Source organism: Bos taurus, chromosome 16 (assembly GCF_002263795.3).
Source record: "Bos taurus isolate L1 Dominette 01449 registration number 42190680 breed Hereford chromosome 16, ARS-UCD2.0, whole genome shotgun sequence".
In the NCBI taxonomy this organism is placed as follows: domain Eukaryota; kingdom Metazoa; phylum Chordata; class Mammalia; order Artiodactyla; family Bovidae; genus Bos; species Bos taurus.
In genome coordinates this window covers 68,062,510-68,084,666 of record NC_037343.1, presented here as the reverse complement: position 1 = coordinate 68,084,666, position 22,157 = coordinate 68,062,510, and the positions used below count along the sequence as shown (strand labels likewise).

Sequence of the window (22,157 nt, the reverse complement as noted above, 5' to 3'; positions counted from 1 at the left end):
TTTCAGACAGGTAGAACATGTGAGGCAGGCACGCTTTTGGCCTTGTTAGTGTTCCCACCCCGCCCCCACCCCCAGCACCGATTCAGGAGTCCTCTCACTTGTAAATACATCAAGGTTTTGATGCATTTACAGTGGGGGAGGGGTGGGTTTTAGCACCTCTAGTAGGGGTAGGTTATTATTTGATCCGAACCAATATTTCTCTCTTTCTGTTTTTTCAAACCAGTATTTTTTGACTTTCCAATCTCATTTTTCGTTTTCTGAGACCAATAACTTGGCTTTTCTAGCCAATTTTTCTTAAGTTATCATTTGAGGACATAGCCTTTCAGACCATGACAGAGATCTGGCCGCTGATGGTTCCTTGAAAGGCAGCAATCCTGTAGAAAGGTTAGCAAGGTGGTTTCCTCTAGCTTCCGGAAAGTCAAGTGTAGAATGCCCCAGAATCTCACTAAGAGCTAAAATGGCAGGTAATAGTATCATATTCAATAATTCCTGGCCACAAAGGCCATTTTAAATTTTATTTCTGCTGGAAGTAAGGAAGACATGTTACTTCCACGACATTCCAAAATCATGAACTACTTCAAAATATGTCCACTGTCAGTGAAAATATTGGCAATTTTGCCCTTGGTTAAAGTACAAACTCATGTAAGAGTATATAATTCATCCTGTTGGGTCAACATGGTCATAGGTAAGTATGCTGCCTCAACAACATCAACAGGATTGCAATAGCATATCCAGCACAATATTTGCCACTGTAACCCTTTAAATAGAACCATCATGTAAACCTGTGGCGGATTCATTTTGATATTTGGCAAAACTAATACAATTATGTAAAGTTTAAAAAATAAAATAAAAATAAATAGAACCATCAGTGAACCATGAGAAGTCAGTGTTACTCAGAGACTTTTCCTGCAGATGATCCCAAGGAGTCTGGAGGAGATCTGTCAGCATTAAGTAGATATAGATAGGGATGCTGATACTTTCCGTTTCAACCTAATGCTTCCAAATACATTCTGGTTTTCATTTTCATATTTGTTGAGAATTTCATTCTTCCTCTGAGATGAGAAACCTGGCTTCCGTTACATTGAGCTCATTTAATTAATCTCCAGGCATGTAACCCATTCACACCGTGAGTGCTCTTCCTCTACCTGGATGTCTTCTGACACTGTGCTTATTCTGATGTCTCACTTTGATTCATGGTGGCCCCATGACCATCACCATCTCTGCCTACCTGTCTCTGCCCCACCTGATGGCTTTAGGATGAAATAGTCTAAGAATTAGAAAGAGAGGAGGAGGAAAAGGAAGAGGAGCAATTGCCAACCTTTTTAATGAAGGTTTTCAATATCAGAATAAAGCACTTGTGTCTAAAGTTGTCTCTTTCAGAGAAATGAAATATGTATCTAGGTATACACACACACACACACACTTACACATGCACACACACTAAACTTTATCTTAGTGTTTTTATTATGTAACACACACACAAAAAAAGTTACCTAAAATTTGTCAGCCTGTACTGGGTGAAGTAAAGTAGGATCCTGGCCAAGAACATGACCAACAAGCAGATGCTTATGTCAAAAAGCAAAGAACTAAGCCAAAATTACTGGTGCATGTGGACAGTTTGCAGGAAGACAGAGGACATCTCATTTATCAGTCATTCATTGAGTCAGAGATAGGATGAAAAAACACATTTATAGATTTAATTTGCCATCAAAGTGTGTTTTTATAAAATCAGAACTCTAGCAAATTTATAAATGAACAAATTCTTAACACTGAACGAGTTAAGGAGCCTCTGTAATGGCATTTAAGAAACTGAAAGCCTGTGAATGAAGACAAAGCAAGGATCCTAGATCATTCCAGTTTTATAATCACTAGTCTTTAAAGTTTCCATCTAATTAATTTCTTGGAAGCACCATCAGTTATGATATAAATTCCATGAGGTCAAGGGTATGGGACACCAGCTCAGACATTAGTAACCTTGGACAAGTCTCTTAAGCTCTCTGGTGGCAGTTTGATCGCTAAGTTGTGTCCAACTCTTGCGATCCCATGGACTGTAGCCCGCCAGGCTCCTCTGTCCATTGGATTCTCCAGGCAAGAATACTGGAGTAAGTTAGCCATTTCCTTCTTCAGGGAATCTTCCCGACCCAGGAATTGAATTCACGTCTCCTGCATTGCAGGCAGATTCTTTACCGACTGAGCTACAAGGGAAGCTTTCTGGTCTTGTTATTTCCCAGGGGGTATTTAGAAAGATAAATGAAATACAAACAGTATTGCCACATCTTGAAAAAAAATAGGTGAAGATTAATTTTTTACATTTCCCACTCTGTTCTGGGCACATTGGTCTTTTTCTTATTCCTGGAATATGCTTGGTGCTCTACCTGAGAGCATATGCATCTGCTATCCCCTCTGCTGGCTATGTTCTTCCCTTAAATATCCACAGGTCCTGCCCACTCATTCTTGCCTGGGAAATCCCATGGACGGAGGAGGCTGGCGGCTACAGTCAATGAGGCTGCAAAAGAGTTGGACACAACTTAGCGACTAAACAGCAACAACAGCCATCTCACTGTGATCTTCCCTAGGGCTAACATTCTAGGAACTTATTTGTACAGATTATTGTTGGTCCTCTCCATTAGAAAGTAAGGTCCTTAGAAGTGTGAAAGTGATTGAAGCTGGGTCTCCTGCGTTGCAGGCAGAGTCTTTGCCGCCTGAGCCACCAGGGAAGCCCAAGGTTCTTGGAGGTAGGCACTTTGGTCATTGTTACCCAATGCTGTGTCCCCAGACCCTGCAACATGCCTGTTGGCCTGTAGAGGGCACTCATTTGCCATGTGCATGGATCAACCAATGAATGCACTCTCAGGGGTTCCCTTGCTGTCACATCTTGTCTTTCCTCACAGGTAGAAATGTGAATGGAAGGTGAGAGGGAAAAAGACACATGAACAGAGAGATTAAAGAATGGTAGACTCAGAGCAAGAAGAGGAAGCCCTTCTATTTGGGATACTAACTCTGAACCTTAGTGGTTCAATAGTAACAAACCACAGTCATGCAATACAGACTGTCCCTAAGACAAGTCTTACAGATCCAGCACTTGTCACTTTCCTGGATTTTTCTCTGAGGTAACTGCTGTCTGTCGCACAAATGGGATAGTATCAGCAAAGTAAATTAGAAGGGGTTACATTTTTTCCCCGTATATTCTGAATAAATATACACCATTTGCTCAAAAACACATACTTTCTCTTCTAAGAAAAATCACCATGATTTAAAATGTTGTTTCACATTTGAGTTTAAGGTTAACAATTTTTGGGTCTGAAAGCCATGAATCTGAGCATCTGTCATAGCCACAGTGCAATAGTTCATTAAAGATAACAAACAAAAACTCAGTTACCTCTTGCTCATTTGTAACAGATGTATTTATTTCATGTATGCATATATAAATAAAAACTAGTGTTGTCTCATGGCATGAATAAATCCAGTCAGTGAATTACACTCACACACAATACAAAGTCTTTTAAAGATTGAACTGTTAAATATTCTAAAAAAGGAACCACCTTTTAAAAAAGAGGACACACAGATAGTTGGTGAGGAATGTCTAAAAAATACAGTATATGTCCCTACATTTGCATCAGGAAATTCATACTGAAATTCATAATAGAAAATGTAGCTGAGCTATATTTTTACAAAATTGACATCATCTGTCAATCTAGCAAAGTTTTACAAGTATTGTTCTCATGCAGCTAAGTAACTGCAACTTTGAGTATCAACCAGTCTCTTAAGATCAGTGCTAATACCTGTCCTGGGCTTTTAAATCCAGTTGTCGTGGAATTTCAAACTGCCTCCACATCAGAAATTGCTACCCTTTCCAGTACACAAACTATGCTGTGGGTTTGCTTAGAAACTCCTTGTTGAAGAATCTTCTTGCCTCAACACTACTGAGGGAAACAGAGCAACGAGACGGATTCTGCCTTCTATATTCGATGCTTTCGACTATAGCATTCTTTATTACCTGCAAATAGAGGCAAAAGATGTATAATTAGTGTTATTCGGAACTCACTGAAACAGTTGTTTGGGCAAGATATACGTATCTCTATCTCTCTCTCTCTATGCATCATCTATCTATTACTTATCATCTATCTACCACTTATCATCTATCTATCTATCTATAAATGAGTCAAGTCTGAGAAGTTTACAACATCAGAGCTCCTCCCACCCAGAGCTGGTGTGGCCCACTCGGCCTTGGAGGTGTGTACACAGTAGGGTTTCCCCATTTCCTCACCCAATCTCCATGGGCAAGCTGGGAGAAGAGAAATGCGTGACTTGGGTGATGCTAACCTACATTAATCTTCTGTGACTTATGTGAAACCCACTGGGGAAGGGCCCTCTGTTCTCTAATGGTAACTTTAAACAGTCATATTCTAGGAAGAGAGATTTATCATGGGAATGTGACACCTTTATTTGCTTTGTGATTTTTAATTTTATATGTGTTTTTCCCAGAAGACAATTATATATATAATTTTAATTTAATTTTAGCATTATTTTATAATTTTACAATTTAATTGTAATTTTATAATTATAATTAACGTTTACAATTTAATTATAATTTTACAATCTATATATAATTATATATATAATTGTCTACTGAAAGAGATGAGTTCAAATGTTACTGAGTCTTTTAAGTAAAGCAGATATCCACTAACCCCATCCTTCCCATGAGTGAGGGAAATATAATTCTACAGAAACAGAAGAAGGGGCTTCAGGTCTATGATGGAGACCTTGCTAGAGGGCCTCCAGGCACAGGGACTTCTTGGCTGTGGATATCAAGGGAAATTAACTTATATCCCCCAGCCATTTGTTCTTCTTTAAAATGGAAATAATAGCATTAATCTGGGCTTTGTGGTGGGAACTGGAGATCATTTATTAATGCCTGGCACATAGGAAACATTTCACAACTAGCATCTATTAATTGTTGGTATTTTCACTAACCATACATGAGAAAATTTAGGAGCTTTACCTTAGGTGGAAGGCTGTAATATTTACTAGAAATAAACCCACAATAAATAGCCAATAGCAGATTTTTTATGGTAAAAGTCAGCAAATCAATTACACTATCAAATGTGCCCAACTATGTCTCCTTTTAATTAATCTCACTGTCATTCTAGAAATCACGTCAGCAAGTTTTCAGTTAGTCTGTCCTTCTGAAAAGAGCACCAAAGCAACATGAGACATACCAACCCTCATTGCAGAGAACCCAAGTAAAACTGAAAATCAACTATTTACTTCCCAAATAACTAAAAACCTTTAAAATATATAAAAGATCACTTGGGACATTACAATGACTGCAGTCAACCCCTTTACAATGAACTCATGAATACAAAAAAAAACATATCAATGTTTGATCAAAAACAACAATATGAATATCACAAATTAGTGGGTTTATCATAGTTGGAATCTGGCAGATACTTTTAATAAAGGGTCATTATTATCAAGGAAAATGGATATCCACATTTATAACTGAAAAACCTAAATCATATGCAATTAGAATGTGCAATCCGAACCACTAGGTGGCACATTAACACTGCTGCTGCTGCTAAGTCGCTTCAGTCGTGTCCGACTCTGTGCGATCCCATAGACGGCAGCCCACCAGGCTCCCCTGTCCCTGGGATTCTCCAGGCAAGAATACTGGAGTGGGTTGCCATTTCCTTCTCCAATGCACAAAAGTGAAAAGTGAAAGTGAAATCGCTCAGTTGTGCCCGACTCTTAGCGACCCCATGGACTGCAGCCTACCAGGCTCCTCCATCCATGGGATTTTCCAGGCAAGAGTACTAGAGTGGGTTGCCGTTGCCTTCTCCGCATTAACACTATGAAACCATTAACCAGGATTTTCAGACTACTGCAGAAAATACTCATTGGTTGTGATGTATCAACAGGAATGGCTGAGCTTACTACTACATCAGTGGCTAAATTCAAACCTTTTGGCATGATTCGTGGTACAATTAGACATGTTCAAAGAGGCATTATGTTATAATTGAGCCTTTCTATTTTCTTATTAGACTAGGAGTAATTATAAATAGTAGAACAGTCACTCAATCATGTCCGACTCTTTGCAATCCCATGGACTGTAGCCCGCCAGGCTCCTCTGTCCATGGAATTCTCCAGGCAAGAATACTGGAGTGGGTTGCCATTTCCTTCTCTAAGGGATCTTCCCCACCCAGGGATAGAACCCGGGTGTCCTGCATTGCAGGGCTCTTTACCATCTGAGTCACCAGGAAAGCCCCTGTTGTAAATAGTATTTACACCCTTTTTTTTTTTTTCATTCCCCTCTGAAAGTCACTGAAACTCCAAATCCTTCCCATCAGAGTCATTCAAGCAATGATCCTCCTCCATCCCCATCACCTATCCCCAAATAAGACATGGGTCATCTTTCTGGTATCATTTAATGGTCTCCCAATCTGCCAGATCCTTTAAATATTTGGCAATAAAGGCAAAAAGAAAACATGCAAAATGTCATCACTCCCCAAAAGGAACAAACTCAGAGACATGAGATTGGAAGCACTCCACAAGTAAGCACTGAATTCTCAGAATAGAAAGTTTAAAATGAGCCTTAAAAGAAAGTTATAGTGTATTCTGCAAGAGAAATAAGACTTCTAAATATAACAAAAGGCAAGAGGATAGTCTGGCCTAAATTACTGTGGATTTGCTGGTTGATGCCTACCTTCTGAATGGAAACTGAAGTGTTATGAAAGCAAAGGTCTTAATTGGTCTTCTCATTTTTCATTCCAGCACTTAGAACACGGAAGGGAAAGAGTAAATATTTGTAAGATTAATGACTGTCCAGAAGGCACTCACTGGAGATCAAATTAAACAGGATAAAGCTCAACCCGTGGGGACAATGAGACTTGAGCTGAGATGAAGGACAAGCAGCATTTGATACGTGGAGTGGAAAGACCAGGTCTTCTCAGTAAAAGGATAGTTCCACAAAGAGGCTGAGGGCATGTACAGGAAATACCTGGGAAGCAGGCTGGCTGGGAGGGAGGCTGTGTGTGGAGTAACTAGGAAATAAGGCTGCCTGCGAGACAGATGGTTCAAAAGTGAGGAAACAATGAGGAAGAAAACAAACAAACCTTTGGCCCCATCTCAGCCCCTCAGCAAAACTGTGTGTCTTCCAGAAATCAGCCACAATAATCCATGACTCAGTTGTCTCACATAGGAATAAAAATACCTACCTCATAGGCCAGCTCTGAGTGCTCAATATTTGAAAAGGATGGATCTGGTTTACATCAAGCACTCAAAACTTATCCTTATTCTTTTCATGTTGTGCATTATTTATCCTTAGTTCCTAAAACAGTGCCCGGCACAGTAGATACTCAATAAATATGTGTTGAATTAATAAATAAATAAGAGGTAAAAAAGATTATAGGTAGCATTAAAAGTAAATGAATTTGGGCCTACTATTTAAGGCCATGATAACCGACAAGGACCCAGTATACAGCACAGGGAACTAGACTCAATATTTTGTAGTAACCTAAAGGGAAAAGAACATGAAAAGGGATATACAGATACAGATATAGATATAGATAACTGAATCAGCGTGCTATATACTTGAAACTAACTTGAACTTTAACATTGTAAATCAGCTATGTGTGCATGCTTGCTAAATCGTTTCAGTTGTGCAGTCTGACTCTGTTCAGTCTCTCGGATTGTAGCCCACCAGGCTCCTCTGTCCATGGAATTCTCCAGCAAGAATACTGGAGTGCGTAGCCATTCCTTTCTCCAGGGAAATCAGCTATACTTCAATTTAAAAACAAAGAAATACCTGGAGATATCACACTTCTAAAAGGCTATGATATATAATAAGCTTCTAAATTATTTTGTTAAAGATAAAAACTTTAACTTGTACCTAAATACTCTTAACATGATGATGAAATATCAACAAATAAAGGAGTAGATACAAATACTTATGGATATATGTTTTTCTTCATTTTGAGTGAAAAGTGAAAGTTGCTCAGTTGTGTCCAACTCTTTGCGACCCCATGGACTATACAGTCCATGGAGTTCTCCAGGCAAGAATACTAGAGTGGGTAGACTTTCCCTTCTCCAGGAGATCTTCCCAACCCAGGGATCGAACCCAGGTCTCCTGCATTGCTGATGGATTCTTTACTAGCTGAGTCACCAGGGAAGCCCTTTCTTCATTTTAGTTAACACCTAATATTTAATACTTTACAGGATCATTGGAGACAGAATTTTAAAAGCTCATGATTATGCAGCATTGGTGTATATTGAATATACTGTCACTGTTTTTATAGTATGCCTGCTAAATTAATACATTGAATGAGTGTAACTGTGTAACAGTAATTTTCCTGGGATAACTGAATCACCACGTCTTTGGAAAAGAAACCTCGGAAGGTGTGTTACCTCCAGATCAAGGTGGAAGTTTATGGGTAGAGCATGTAACCACATTACCTTGGTCAGTATGCATTTCATGGAGTTACTCCATGGTCAGGCATCTGCCTCCAGAGTCCTGTATCCTGACACTCGCTACCCCCTTCTCCTATCATATTAAACTCTTCAACAGTTTCAGCCAGTAAGTCGATGACATTTTCCTAATGAATTGTGGACATTTCATTACGTATTTACTTTGGTACTGGCCATTGTGATCAGTATCTCTGGAGGATACAAGGTAAATAAAGCAAGGCATTGCTTTTAAAAGGTTTAAATGTATAGTTAAAAGCAGAAGATAAATATGAACATGGATAAAAATTAACATCATTATCATATTACCCATTTCAGTTTATTGAGTGTCTCATGCATGCTAAGCTCTTAAATTATATTCTTTTACTTAATCCTCATCCCGATATTGTAAAATACACATCACTGTTTCCATTTACAAATGAGGAAAATAAAATTTGGAAAAGTTAACCAACAAGCCCAAGGTCACACAGCAAAAATTTGAGCACCAAATTTGGTCTGACTCCAAAGCCTCTGCATTTTCCACATACCACCTGTTTGCCAGTGTAAGTCACTATATGTTAGGTTTCCTTAAAAAAAAAAAAAAGACCCCAAAAATTGATATGCTGCCACTGTAAAAGCACTTGAGCAATGTTCAGTGAAAAAGAATTTGGGAGGACTGAGTAAGTGCAGAAGCCTGACGCTAACGAGAAACCCAGCCTGCTGTCACAAAGTGAAAAGAAACAGCAGCTTCTTAAGATGAACTGGAATTTAGCTTCAGTGAGGCTGGCCCACGGAGATCTCTGGGAAATGAAGCAACAGAAGCACAGAGCTGTCAGAGACAGGTTGGTCTTTTCAGAGTCAAGGTTTAAGTCGGAATGTGAATTAAAGATGAAAATTCGCCTGAAGTCACAGTGGCCGTGGCCACAAAGTTGAAAACTGCCTCCGTGGGACAGGCAGTCAGATGTCTGTGCATTAGAAGAGTTTGTATACACAGTGTCCACAGCTGGTGAGCAACTCTGACAGTCAATGGCAAGTAAGCACGTGCTGTGTTGCTGTGTGAATTAGTCACTTACTCTCATCAAATGGTGTGGGAGCGAGTGACTTAGCTCATGACTGAACCTAATGACCTAACAGCCTACCTCAGAGTCCGGCTCTTCTTTATTTCTCATCCCTTATCAGGAGTCAGCAAACTGAAATGGACTGGAATGGGTGAATTTAACTCAGATGACCATTATATCTACTACTGCAGGCAGGAATCCCTCAGAAGAAATGGAGTAGCCATTATGGTCAACAAAAGAGTCAGAAATGCAGTACTTGGATGCAATCTCAAAAACGACAGAATGATCTCTGTTCATTTCCAAGGCAAACCATTCAATATCACAGTAATCCAAGTCTATGCCCCGACCAGTAATGCTAAAGAAGCTGAAGTTGAACGGTTCTATGAAGACCTACAAGACCTTTTAGAACTAACACCCAAAAAAGATGTCCTTTTCATTATAGGGGACTGGAATACAAAAGAAGGAAGTCAAGAAACACCTGAAGTAACAGGCAAATTTGGCCTTGGAATACGGAATGAAGCAGGGCAAAGACTAATAGAGTTTTGCCAAGAAAATGCACTGGTCATAATAAACACCCTCTTCCAAAAACACAAGAGAAGACTCTATACATGGACATCACCAGATGGTCAACACCAAAATCAGATTGATTATATTCTTTGCAGCCAAAGATGGAGAAGCTCTATACACTCAGCAAAAATAAGACCAGGAGCTGACTGTGGTTCAGATCATGAACTCCTTATTGCCAAATTCAGACTTAAATTGAAGAAAGTAGGGAAAACCACTAGACCATTCAGGTATGACCTAAATCAAATCCCTTATGATTATACAGTGGAAGTGAGAAATAGATATAAGGGCCTAGATCTGACAGATAGAGTGCCTGATGAACTATGGAATGAGGTTCATGACATTGTACAGGAGACAGGGATCAAGACCATCCCCATGGAAAAGAAATGCAAAACAGCAAAATGGCTGCCTGGGGAGGCCTTACAAATAGCTGTGAAAAGAAGAGAAGAGAAAAGCAAAGGAGAAAAGCAAAGACATAAGCATCTGAATGCAGAGTTCCAAAGAATAGCAAGAAGAGATAAGAAAGCCTTCCTCAGCGATCAATGAAAGAAATAGAGGAAAACAACAGAATGGGAAAGACTAGAGATCTCTTCAAGAAAATCAGAGATACCAAAGGAACATTTCATGCAAAGATGGGCTCGATAAAGGACAGAAATGGTATGGACCTAACAGAAGCAGAAGATATTAAGAAGAGATGGCAAGAATACACAGAAGAACTGTACAAAAAAGAGCTTCACGACCCAGATAATCACCATGGTGTGATCACTGACCTAGAGCCAGACATCCTGGAATGTGAAGTCAAGTGGGCCTTGGAAAGCATCACTATGAACAAAGCTAGTGGAGATGATAGAATTCCAGTTGAGCTATTCCAAATCCTGAAAGATGATGCTGTGAAAGTGCTGCACTCAATATGCCAGCAAATTTGGAAAACTCAGCAGTGGCCACAGGACTGGAAAAGGTCAGTTTTCATTCCAATCCCAAAAAAAGGCAATGCCAAAGAATGCTTGAACTACCACACAATTGTACTCATCTCACAGGCTAATAAAGTAATGCTCAAAATTCTCCAAGCCAGGCTTCAGCAATATGTGGACTGTGAACTTCCTGATGTTCAAGCTGGTTTTAGAAAAGGCAGAGGAACCAGAGATCAAATTGCCAACATCCGCTGGATCATGGAAAAAGCAAGAGAGTTCCAGAAAACCATCTATTTCTGCTTTATTGACTATGCCAAAGTCTTTGACTGTGTGGATCACAATAAACTGTGGAAAATTCTGAAAGAGATGGGAATACCAGACCACCTGATCTGCCTCTTGAGAAATTTGTATGCAGGTCAGGAAGCAACAGTTAGAACTGGACATGGAACAACAGACTGGTTCCAAATAGGAAAAGGAGTTCGTCAAGGCTGTATATTGTCACCCTGCTTATTTAACTTCTGTGCAGAGTACATCATGAGAAACGCTGGACTGGAAGAAACACAAGCTGGAATCAAGATTGCCGGGAGAAATGTCAATAACCTCAGATATGCAGATGACATCACGCTTATGGCAGAAAGTGAAGAGGAACTAAAAAGCCTCTTGATGAAAGGGAAATTGTAGAGTGAAAAAGTTGGCTTAAAGCTCAACATTCAGAAAACGAAGATCATGGCATCCGGTCCCATCACTTCATGGGAAATAGATGGGGAAACACTGGAAACAGTATCAGACTTTATTTTTCTGGCCTCTAAAGTCACTGCAGATGGTGACTGCAGCCATGAAATTAAAAGACACTTGCTCCTTGGAAGGAAAGTTATGACCAACCTAGATAGCATATTCAAAAGCAGAGACATTCCTTTGCCAACAAAGGTCCGTCTATTCAAGGCTATGGTTTTTCCTGTGGTTATGTATGGATGTGAGAGTTGGACTGTGAAGAAGGCTGAGCGCTGAAGAATTGATGCTTTTGAACTGTGGTGTTGGAGAAGACTCTTGAGAGTCCCTTGGACTGCAAAGAGATCCAACCAGTCCATTCTGAAGGAGATCAGTCCTGGGATTTCTTTGGAAGGAATGATGCTAAAGCTGAAACTCCAGTACTTTGGCCACCTCATGCAAAGAGTTGACTCATTGGAAAAGACTCTGATGCTGGGAGAGATTGTGGGCAAGAGGAGAAGGGGATGACAGAGGATGAGATGGCTGGATGGCATCACTGACTCGATGGACGTGAGTCTGAGTGAACTTCGGGAATTGGTGATGGACAGGGAGGCCTGGCATGCTGCGATTCATGGGGTCGCAAAGAGTTGGACATGACTGAGCAACTGATCGATCTAATCAAGAAGCTTTGATTCTGATAAAATATACTTTCCTGGCTAAAAACAAGCAGAGATAAATGTCAGTGAAACCTAGAAGTCTTACCTGGGTATGAGGCTCATACACACATATACACACCCAAGAAAAATCTCAGTGGTTATATAATTTAAGAGGGAAGCCTAAATTCGTTCATTCAAAAATACATGCATTTACTGCCTAGGCTGCTATTACCAGTACGGACTTATTTATATTCTTACTTTTCATCATTTGCATGGTCTTGACATATATCCATCATGGTGCAGGATATAGACACACATAGGTAGAGTTCCCACTTATTAAGCAGCTTCTGCTTGTAGGGAACTGTTTGTTCATCCATCACCTGACTGAGGGACTTCCCTGGTGGACCAGTGGTTAAGACACTGCCTTCCAAGGCCAGGGGCATGGGTTCAATCCTGGCTTGGAGAGCTAAGATCAATAATATCAATAACCTCAGATATGCAGATGACACCACCCTTATGACAGAAAGTGAAGAAGAACTAAAGAGCCTCTTGATGAAAGTGAAAGAGGAAAGTGAAAAAGTTGGCTTAAAGCTCAACATTCAGAAAACTAAGATCATGGCATCCGGTCCCATCACTTCATGGCAAATAGATGGGGAAACAGTGGAAACAGTGTCAGACTTTATTTTTCTGGGCTCCAAAATCACTGCAGATGGTTACTGCAGCCATGAAATCAAAAGATGCTTGCTCTTTGGAAGGAAAGTTATGACCAACCTAGACAGCTTATTGAAAAGCAGAGACATTACTTTGTCAACAAAGGTCCGTCTAGTCAAAGCTATGATTTTTCTAGTGGTCATGTATGAATGTGAAAGTTGGACTGTGAAGAAGGCTAAGCACAGAAGAATTGATGCTTTTGAACTGTGGTGTTGGAGAAGACTCTTGAGAGTCCCTTGGACTGCAAGGAATTCCAACCAGTCCATCCTAAAGGAAACCAGTCCTGAATATTCATTGGAAAGACTGATGCTGAAGCTGAAACTCTAATACTTTGGCCACCTGATGCAAAGAGCTAACTCATTGGAAAAGACCCTGATGCTCGGGAGGATTGAAGGCAGGAGGAGAAGGGGAACACAGAGGATGAGATGGTTGGATGATATCACTGACTCAATGGACATGGGTTTGGGTGGACTCTGGGAGTTGGTGATGGACAAGGAGGCCTGGTGTGCTGCGGTTCATGGAGTCACAAAGAATCGGACACGACTGAGCGACTGAACTGAACTGAACTGAACTGAACACCTGACTGAAAATTCACTACCGCCACCATGATAGGTACTGTTACACTTGTTTCAGAGATGAGGAAATTGAGGCTTAAGAAGTTTAAGTAGCTTATTCAAAGTCATAAAAATAGCCCATCTAAGAGCTAAACATGATATAAAGTCCATGATCTTGCTTCTACTTACTGTGTTAGGTGAGTTCTTAGAAGTAATTAAAACCTGCTTAATTGAATGGCTTGTGAAAAATCTGTGTTTGATGAGCTCTAAGTCAGGACAGTTATTTTGGGATTCAGTCTAGTTTTGTTTAGGCATTAACATTTTCACCTATGTGTCAAACAAAGATGAATTCTTCATACTTTGAAGAATGTTTGTAAAATATATAAACAGAACTATATCACTCCCTAGCTTAGTGAGTTTTATATAAACCAGAACTGAAAACAATGAGAAAAATGAAGTTGTGTAAATTATATACACCTATATGTATATATATTTCATATATATACACATGAATATATACATATATGTCGATATAAAGATATACTTGTATGTTTGTGTCAGTTCAGTTCAGTTGCTCAGTCGTGTCCGACTCTTTGCGACCCCATGAATCGCAGCACGCCAGGTTGCCCTGTCCATCACCAACTCCCGGAGTTCACTCAAACTCATGTCCATCGAGTCGGTGATGCCATCCAGCCATCTCATCCTCTGTCGTCCCCTTTTCCTCCTGCCCCCAATCCCTCCCAGCATCAGAGTCTTTTCCAATGAGTCAATTCTTCTCATGAGGTGGCCAAAGTACTGGAGTTTCAGCTTCAGCATCATTCCCTCCAAAGAAATCCCAGGGCTGATCTCCTTCATAATGGACTGGTTGGATCTCCTTGCAGTCCAAGGGACTCTCAAGAATCTTCTCCAACATCCACAGTTCAAAAGCATCAACTCTTTGGCACTCAGCTTTGTGTATGTATCCTTTAATTTTCCCAAGTCCAATGGGTATTTATACATTCCTATAATCTACTTTTTTAATCCATTTTAGGACAACTGACCAAGTTTAATACATTTCATCTCCGTGAGAAGACAATATAATTATTTGTTTACTGGCTTCATACTGGAAAAATAGGATTATTGCTTTATTAACCCTTAGTTCTTTTTTTAACAGCGTGAGGTTTTATAAAACACAACTGCATTCTGAGAATATCTGTTTGCTCCCTAAAATCATAGGTTAAAATGTTGATTTTCTTCTATTATTCTTTAAATTTTCACTATCACCACAGAAGCAATGTAGCAAATTTCAGATTTTCACTGCACAATAAGGCAAAAGAAAAGAAAGAAATCCGCTTAGAAGATGATATGTACTATAAATGTTGCTATTCATGTTTTACCTGAACTATCACATGTTATTCACAAATGAACACTGACAAGAAACACTTTGGAGTTGCAGAAACTGAAGGTTATTGGGAAATTTTCATACGTTTAAAAAAATTAAAGATATTGATTAATAAATATATTATGGTATAACTGTTACAACTGCACACAATTGATCATTACTAGTTTCAGACCAAACTAAACAAACTAGATGTGCCAGAATTCTATTAGATCACACAAATCTAATGAAATCTCATATGCACAGAGGACTCATTCTCAATGGTACATTCTTTTACTCCATTCGTACGATCTCCAAAAGGACTGGCAAATCAGGTGTGAGGCCTTTTCTTCTCCATTTAATTTTTCTTTCTTTTTCTTTTATGCTTTTTTCTAATGTACAAAATCCAAGGAGACTCATGAACTTGGGCTTTTACCACTGATCATCATTTGTCAGACACTATGATGTGGAACCACAAGCCATCATGAATCCAATTACACAACAGTGGTCCTAAGTGGTGAGTTAGCAACTAAAGAATTTTACACAGATACAGAATCTTAGCAACAGATATACTAGTGATAGGAATAACACTAAACAGAATGAGTTGTTTTAATGTTTGTGGAACAAGGCACACTTGATATCTCCAGGGCTAAACTTGGAGAAACTGCTACTTCGGGAGACAGTTCCAAGATCCACAAAAATAAAAAGACATTTAAAGGCATGAGTCTATTCATTAAAATTCATGCTATTTTTGCAGATTAATTGCACTTCCGGTAGCACTCGCTTCTCTACTCATATTTCCATCATATCACTTTTCTTTCAACTTATAGTTTACTTTATCATATGATAAACCTACTAGATACTTTGGGAAAGAAGCTGAGGATCAACTAATCCTTCAAACAATAGCATAAAATGTGGGCTCTGCTAATTTGGAGGCACTGGGTTCCCTTCTTTGTGAATTTTATGGGGTTCTTCTGGAGATTAATTTACAAAAATGAAAATGGCAAATTTTGGGGTGATATCATTCATAAAAGTTATTTTTAATGAATTAAAATGGGGTATTGCTATGTTCATGTGATATGGAAATATTTGACATTGTCAATGATCATAAGAGATACTTACATCAATGTTGTTCAGGGTATTGAAGTACATGAGATCATGCAGCCTTTTAAATGCTTGATTGGGATATTGAAAGTTGAAGGTCGAAAACGGTGATTCAGGGTCATCAAAAATATCAAAATCAGCTATTTCTTTCTCTTCATTAGTTTCTCTTGGAACACCTAAATATAAGAAGAATTTCAAATGATGTTATTTCGAAAACCACAAATTATCTCTAGAGTCCAGGGCACAAAACATTCAAATAGCCATAAACAACCTTGGGAGCCCCTTAGGGGTCATATAATCCTGAGTGTACACTATGAGGCCTCTGCTCACATACCCTGGACTTGACCACTTCTGTGTACTCTGACTGGGCATCTTCCAATTGCCAGTACCTGCATCTCTGCGCCTAAGGGCTTTCTGCTGCTACTGTGTAGTCTGACTAAGTAGTGTCTGACTCTTTTGCAACCCCACAGACTGCGGCCCACCAGTCTCCTCTGTCCATGGGATTTCCCAGGCAAGAATACTAGAGTGGGTTACCATTTCCTTCTCCAGGGGATCTTCCCAACTCAGGGATCAAACCTGTGTCTCCTGCTTGGCAGGTAGACTCTTTACCACTGAGCCGCCTGGGAAGCCCTGAAGGCTTTCTACCACTCCCTGTAACTGCTGCTTTGCTCATTAGCAGCAGGCTGGAAGTTCCAGTCAATAATACTCTGTCCCAGGAAGCAGTCAACCAAAGACTCTATGGTATTGGCATAGAAATTCCTTGGTTCCCTTGCCACTTGCTGTGTAAGTGGAAAGCATGATCTGACTAGACTCTATTTCATTTCCTAGAGTTTCCCAGCAGGACCAGGTTCTCCTATGGTAGCAGGCTTACTAACACATCTTTTGTTATCTGGCTTTCTTCCTTTTATCAGTTCTCAGCTCTCTTACTAAAGTTTCCTACTTCACCCAAATAAACTATTTGCATGTAAACCCTTTGCTTGGAATTTGCTTCTGGTAGAACCCAAACCCAGACATTAATTAACTGTCTTCATGTCACAAGAATCCCCTCCACAGCCTGTTTTTGAGAATTAATAGTGATAGAAAATTCAAAATTTCCTATGCTTTATGTATTTCACTGTTAAATAACTAAAAATTCCAGCTAATTCTTCCTTCTTTTGTGTTGATGTATGACTCAGGAGAGCCTCCACCTCTATTGACCTTTTCTCTGACTTCGTCCACTATCTAGAAAAAGATCACTTTCCTCCCCATAGTCTCAAATCTTCCATGACTATTTTTTCATCTTTTCTTTAACAGCTACATTTTCTAGTCTGAAAATAATATAACTTTGAGGCATTTAGTATCTTGCCGGTCAATCTCTAGCTCTCCTTTTGTTAATCAGTATCTCCCAGGATATAGAAGAGTCCATAGACTCCTTTGGATGCGGCAAAACAAAATGCCAGTGCCTTGAAATTAATTCTCTTTTTCTAAAGGAATGCAACATGGTGACCTGAAATTACTATCCATATTGTACTGCTAGATTTCATGAATTTTTATGGTCAGTTAACATTCCCACAAATTTTGCATGATTTGTTCTGAAACAAGGCCTCCCTTACAACAGTAGCAATCAAAATATTTAAAAATGCCTATGACAAGGGCACTGATCCATCAGAACAAATATAACCTGAGATTGTGGAATAAAGCCCCAGAGGTTTATCAAGCTAGTTAATCACCCTTCAGTTTCTGGATTGTGAAGAACTCAGGAGACTCTGGGGTGAGAACGAGGGGAAGTGCTTGGGGTCTCAGGATGGTAGCCTTTTATCAAGGTAAAGGAAGTGTTTCGATGTTGTAACAGCTGGTATGGCAGTGCCAGCATGAAGCACCTTAATGTCACTCTTACGCTTTATCAGCTTTCTGCCTTACAGACTATAACTCCCGATGTACCTGGAGCCTTGTACTTTCTGAAGTTGATGTTGGCCAGAACAAAGTGAATGATAGTCGGGCAATCTTTCTCGACATCAGGATTCTTGGGTTTAAAAACATAGCATTCCTTCAGTCCTTCTCGATCGAATACGTAAGGATCAATCTTTGGAAAGGGGAGCTTGTTCATTTTAGCCCACTTTTCTGCAAGTAGAAGTTCCTATGGAAGAGAGGGAAAGATCATTTGTTCAGCTGGTCCGCTCATCATTCACTACTCATTAGCTATCTCCTATGTGTTAGTATGTTCCTTGCTAAAGATGAGTAACGATCTTGTTCTTAAGAAACTTATCAATCTCAAAAAATACAAAATTATTCCATAAACAAACTTATGATCATTTTTTTAGTTCTTTATATAAGGCTAGTTCCATAGGCAGCATTGGAAAAATTATTAATGAACTGAACTGACTGAAATTACACTGACGCAATTGCTCGAGATTCTGGGCAGGCTTTCCTGGTGGCTGAGTGGTAAAGACTCTGCCTGCAAGGCAGGAGGCTCAGGGAAGATACCCGGAGTAAGAAATGGCTACTCACTCCAGTATTCCTGCCTGGGAAATCCCATGAATCACAAGAGTTGGACACAACTGAGCGACTAAACAACAACAACAACAATGGGTTCTGGGCATTTACAAGCCATGTGAATATTTTTTAACCCTTCAAAGTTAAAAAAATCTGTGAGGCAGAATGAAGACCATTCTGTTACTGAATTTTTACCTGCATTTTCTCCACAAAACTGATTAAAAATGAATACATCTTACGAATGCAAAAACATTTGAGCTGCTCTGAATTAGCTTCTTTTTTTTTTTTTTTTGCTTCTCTTTATGAAAAGAAGCTGTTCTGTTGACATGTAACATGACCAAGAAGTACATGTTTGCTGTTGACTATTCAGGTTTTGGGCTTCCCTTGTGGCTCAGCCGGTAAAGTGTCTGCCTACAATGCAGGAGACCCGGGTTCGATCCCTGGGTCGGGAAGTTCCCCTGGAGAAGGAAATGGCAGCCCACACCAAGTATTCTTGCCTGGAAAATCCCATGGACGGAGGAGCCCGGTAGGCTACAGTCCATGGGGTCACAAAGAATCAGACACGACTGAGCGACTTCACTTCACCTCACTGAGGTTTTAGGCTTGTTTTTGCATCAAGGATGACTAACACAGAAGGTAAGCACAAAAAATAACTAATTCAAACTGGAGAACATAAATCAATAGAGAGAGGTGCAGTGAATAGAGCTTATTTCTATTGAAATGCAGCTTAAAGGAAGAGGGGACAAGTAATAAACAGACTGTGGTAGCGGGGAAAGCGCAGACTCTGGGGCCAGACTGCCAGAGTTAAAGTGCACGCTCGGGGACCTTGGCCATGTTCCCTGAGGCCTCTACACTCAATACCCTCAACTATAAAGTAAAGATGGTCAAGATAATCCATATCTCATAAGACTGCTATTAGAATTAAATCAATTAACCTGAGTGCAATAGTCAGTAGCATGCCTGTCACATTACTTTCTATACACGTTTGCCAAATAAAAGTCAGTAAAGAGAGGAAAAGATATGGAAGGTGGAAAAGTGAAGAAAGAAAAGAAGAAGGAAGAGAGAGAGCAGCACTATTAGGGAAATCCCTAAAGAGCAGAAGTTTTTGAGAAATGATCACTACCCTCTTAAGTTTTTTTAACTTCTTTGTCATCACATTGATTCCTTCAATGATAATCATTAGTCGTCAGTCTAAGCTCTGTGCTAGGAGGTGGGGACATAATGGTGAGTAAAACTCTTGTTCTTACAGGATGTACGTAGCCTGGTGGATGAGAGACAGTAATTAAACAACCTTTAGGTTTAAAACTGCGGCAAATGCTATGAGTAAAGTATTTATTTGCCGTGAGATTTTGCAGCATACCTGGAGTATTTCCTCACAGTGCAAATTAGTTCACTCGACATTATGACTGAGTACCTATGTTCCAGGCATAAGAGAGGAGCTATCCTTGAATACTTAGGGATCGTAACTTAAGGGGGAAGATAAAGAATAGATATGATAGTGCAGTATGAAAGAGAGAGGGAACGTGACGGATGGCTTCACACCTGGGCTGTGCAGCCTGAAAGGCCCAGCCTATCTTGACTTGCAAGCTGGGTGATCTGAGACAAACCGCTTAGCGCAATAGCTCCATATGGAAGAAATGGTTTTATGTAAAAAAAAAAAAAAAATGCAGTGATGCTCCGCTAGTGGCACCATAGGGGTCATAAGTAACAACCAACACACTTGGACTGGGTTGGGTACTGTCTTTGAAGTAGCAGACTCCCAATCCCATTCTGGGGCTTCCCAGGTGGCTCAGCGGCAAAGAAGCTGCCAGTTCGGGAGCTGCAGGAGACAAGGGTTCGATCCCTGGATCAGGATGATCCCCTGGAGAAGGAAATGGCAACCCACTCCAGTATTCTTCCCTGGAAAATCCCATGGACAGAGGAGCCTGGAGGGCTGTAGTCCATCAGGTCACAAAGAGTCAGGCATGACTTAGTGACCGAGCACACACACACAATCCCCGTTTATCTACATTTCAGCTGTTTCTTATCTCAGCAACTTACTTGTAAATAAATGAGCTATAAAATAAAGTTGATACTATCATCTTCCTGAGCATTGCTGTGAGGATTAAGCGAGATCATATATTTATATAAACTCAGTAATTTATATTTAAGAAAAGTATTTATTTATATGTGAGTTTTCCCCCATAAATTATTTTTTAATTGGATGAAAATTGCTTTACAGTTGTGTTAACCTAGTTAAGAAAATAGTTATTTTAAAATAGCACCTTAAATTTAGGAAAAAAAAATGCTTTTCATTGAGCATTCACTGTTCCTGATGCTTCTGAAGTGTGAACATTAAGCTGATCGACTCTCTCAATGCCATTTACTGAGGAATAAAAATCTGGGAAAACAGATTTATATTAAAACATTTGTTCCATAAACTGTCAAGCTAAATGTGATTATATTTCACTTAAAATTCCATATGTACACAGGGACAATTGCGTGTTTGAAACTTGAGAAAACTTATCTCTAAATCCTTTATCTTCCTGTTCAGCTGAATTATTCAGGCTGTTATTTCTTGTCTAGCACTGTTCACAGTTATTCATTAACAATTATTCAACATCAAAATAAAACCAAAAGTTCACACTGTGGAGCTGCATGGGAACAAGGGAAAGGAAGGGCTCTCCAGTGTTTGCAAACATGACTCAAGGGTGTAACCAACGACGTGTGAGCGTGCAGAGAAAGAGAAGGGGATTGCCTGAGGTAAGAGACCAAGCTATTTTTAGATAGATATTTTATGCAGGAATCAGGAAGTGATGGAAACTTTCCCTTTCCTTATATGAGCCTGATGTGGAAAGGATTAAAACCTGATGACTATAAGGCAGTGATTACAGGATGGAAAAACCGTCTGCTCTCCTCCCATGTCTCATTTTACTGTTTGTAAAGGCTGAGAAACAGTGACGCAGCTATGAGTGGAACAGACGAGTTCGAAAAGAATATTTTGAAAGAATGCAGTGAGAAAAAAAAATCGCTATTGCACAAATTACAGCAGAACTGAGTTCTAACCATCCATTTTGGTTACTGCTTGACACCTCAGATTTCCATAGACTAATTCATGATAAATTTACATAGTATTAACTAAAATGATTTTCTGTGAAGATAAAAATTTGAAGGTATCCTTCAAAGTGATACTTTGTAGGATGTTTATACTCATTTAAGAGGACTAAAACACTTTGAAAGATAGGAAAAACAATCTGAATAATATAAAAATACGTACAAACTATAGTGTGAATGGCATATATATGCCATTTTATTTATTTATACATGTAGATAAATATATACTTTATATTTATTATATTATATTATATTATATTACCTTTTCTCCAGAGGAAATGAGGTTTTTTCCTCTGTATACCTAGGGCATGTGTTTTCTCATTATTTAAAATCTATTTTTAGATTGGATAGAGGAGTATAACTGTGTAAATAAATTTACAGAATTCTAGGAAATTTTTTTTTTTTTTTTTTTTGGAGAAGGCAATGGCACCCCACTCCAGTACTCTTGCCTGGGAAATCCCATGGACGGAGGAGCCTGGTGGGCTGCAGTCCATGGGGTCACGAAGAGTCAGACACGACTGAGCGACTTC

General features: G+C 39.5%; 1 protein-coding gene across 2 annotated transcripts in view; it reads right to left on the bottom strand.

Moving 5' to 3' along the window:
* Positions 1 to 3,386: 3,386 nt before the first annotated feature.
* PLA2G4A (phospholipase A2 group IVA) overlaps positions 3,387 to 22,157 on the bottom strand; it is a 174,257-nt gene continuing 155,486 nt past the window's right edge. The window contains exons 17-19 of one of the 2 annotated variants that reach the window (XM_059875405.1): positions 17,983 to 18,178; positions 16,081 to 16,238; positions 3,387 to 3,997 (exon numbers count right to left, since the gene is read on the bottom strand). In XM_059875405.1, the coding sequence (XP_059731388.1) occupies positions 3,866 to 3,997; positions 16,081 to 16,238; positions 17,983 to 18,178 (486 nt within the window). In that variant the 3' untranslated portion in view covers positions 3,387 to 3,865. 2 annotated transcript variants of the gene reach the window in all.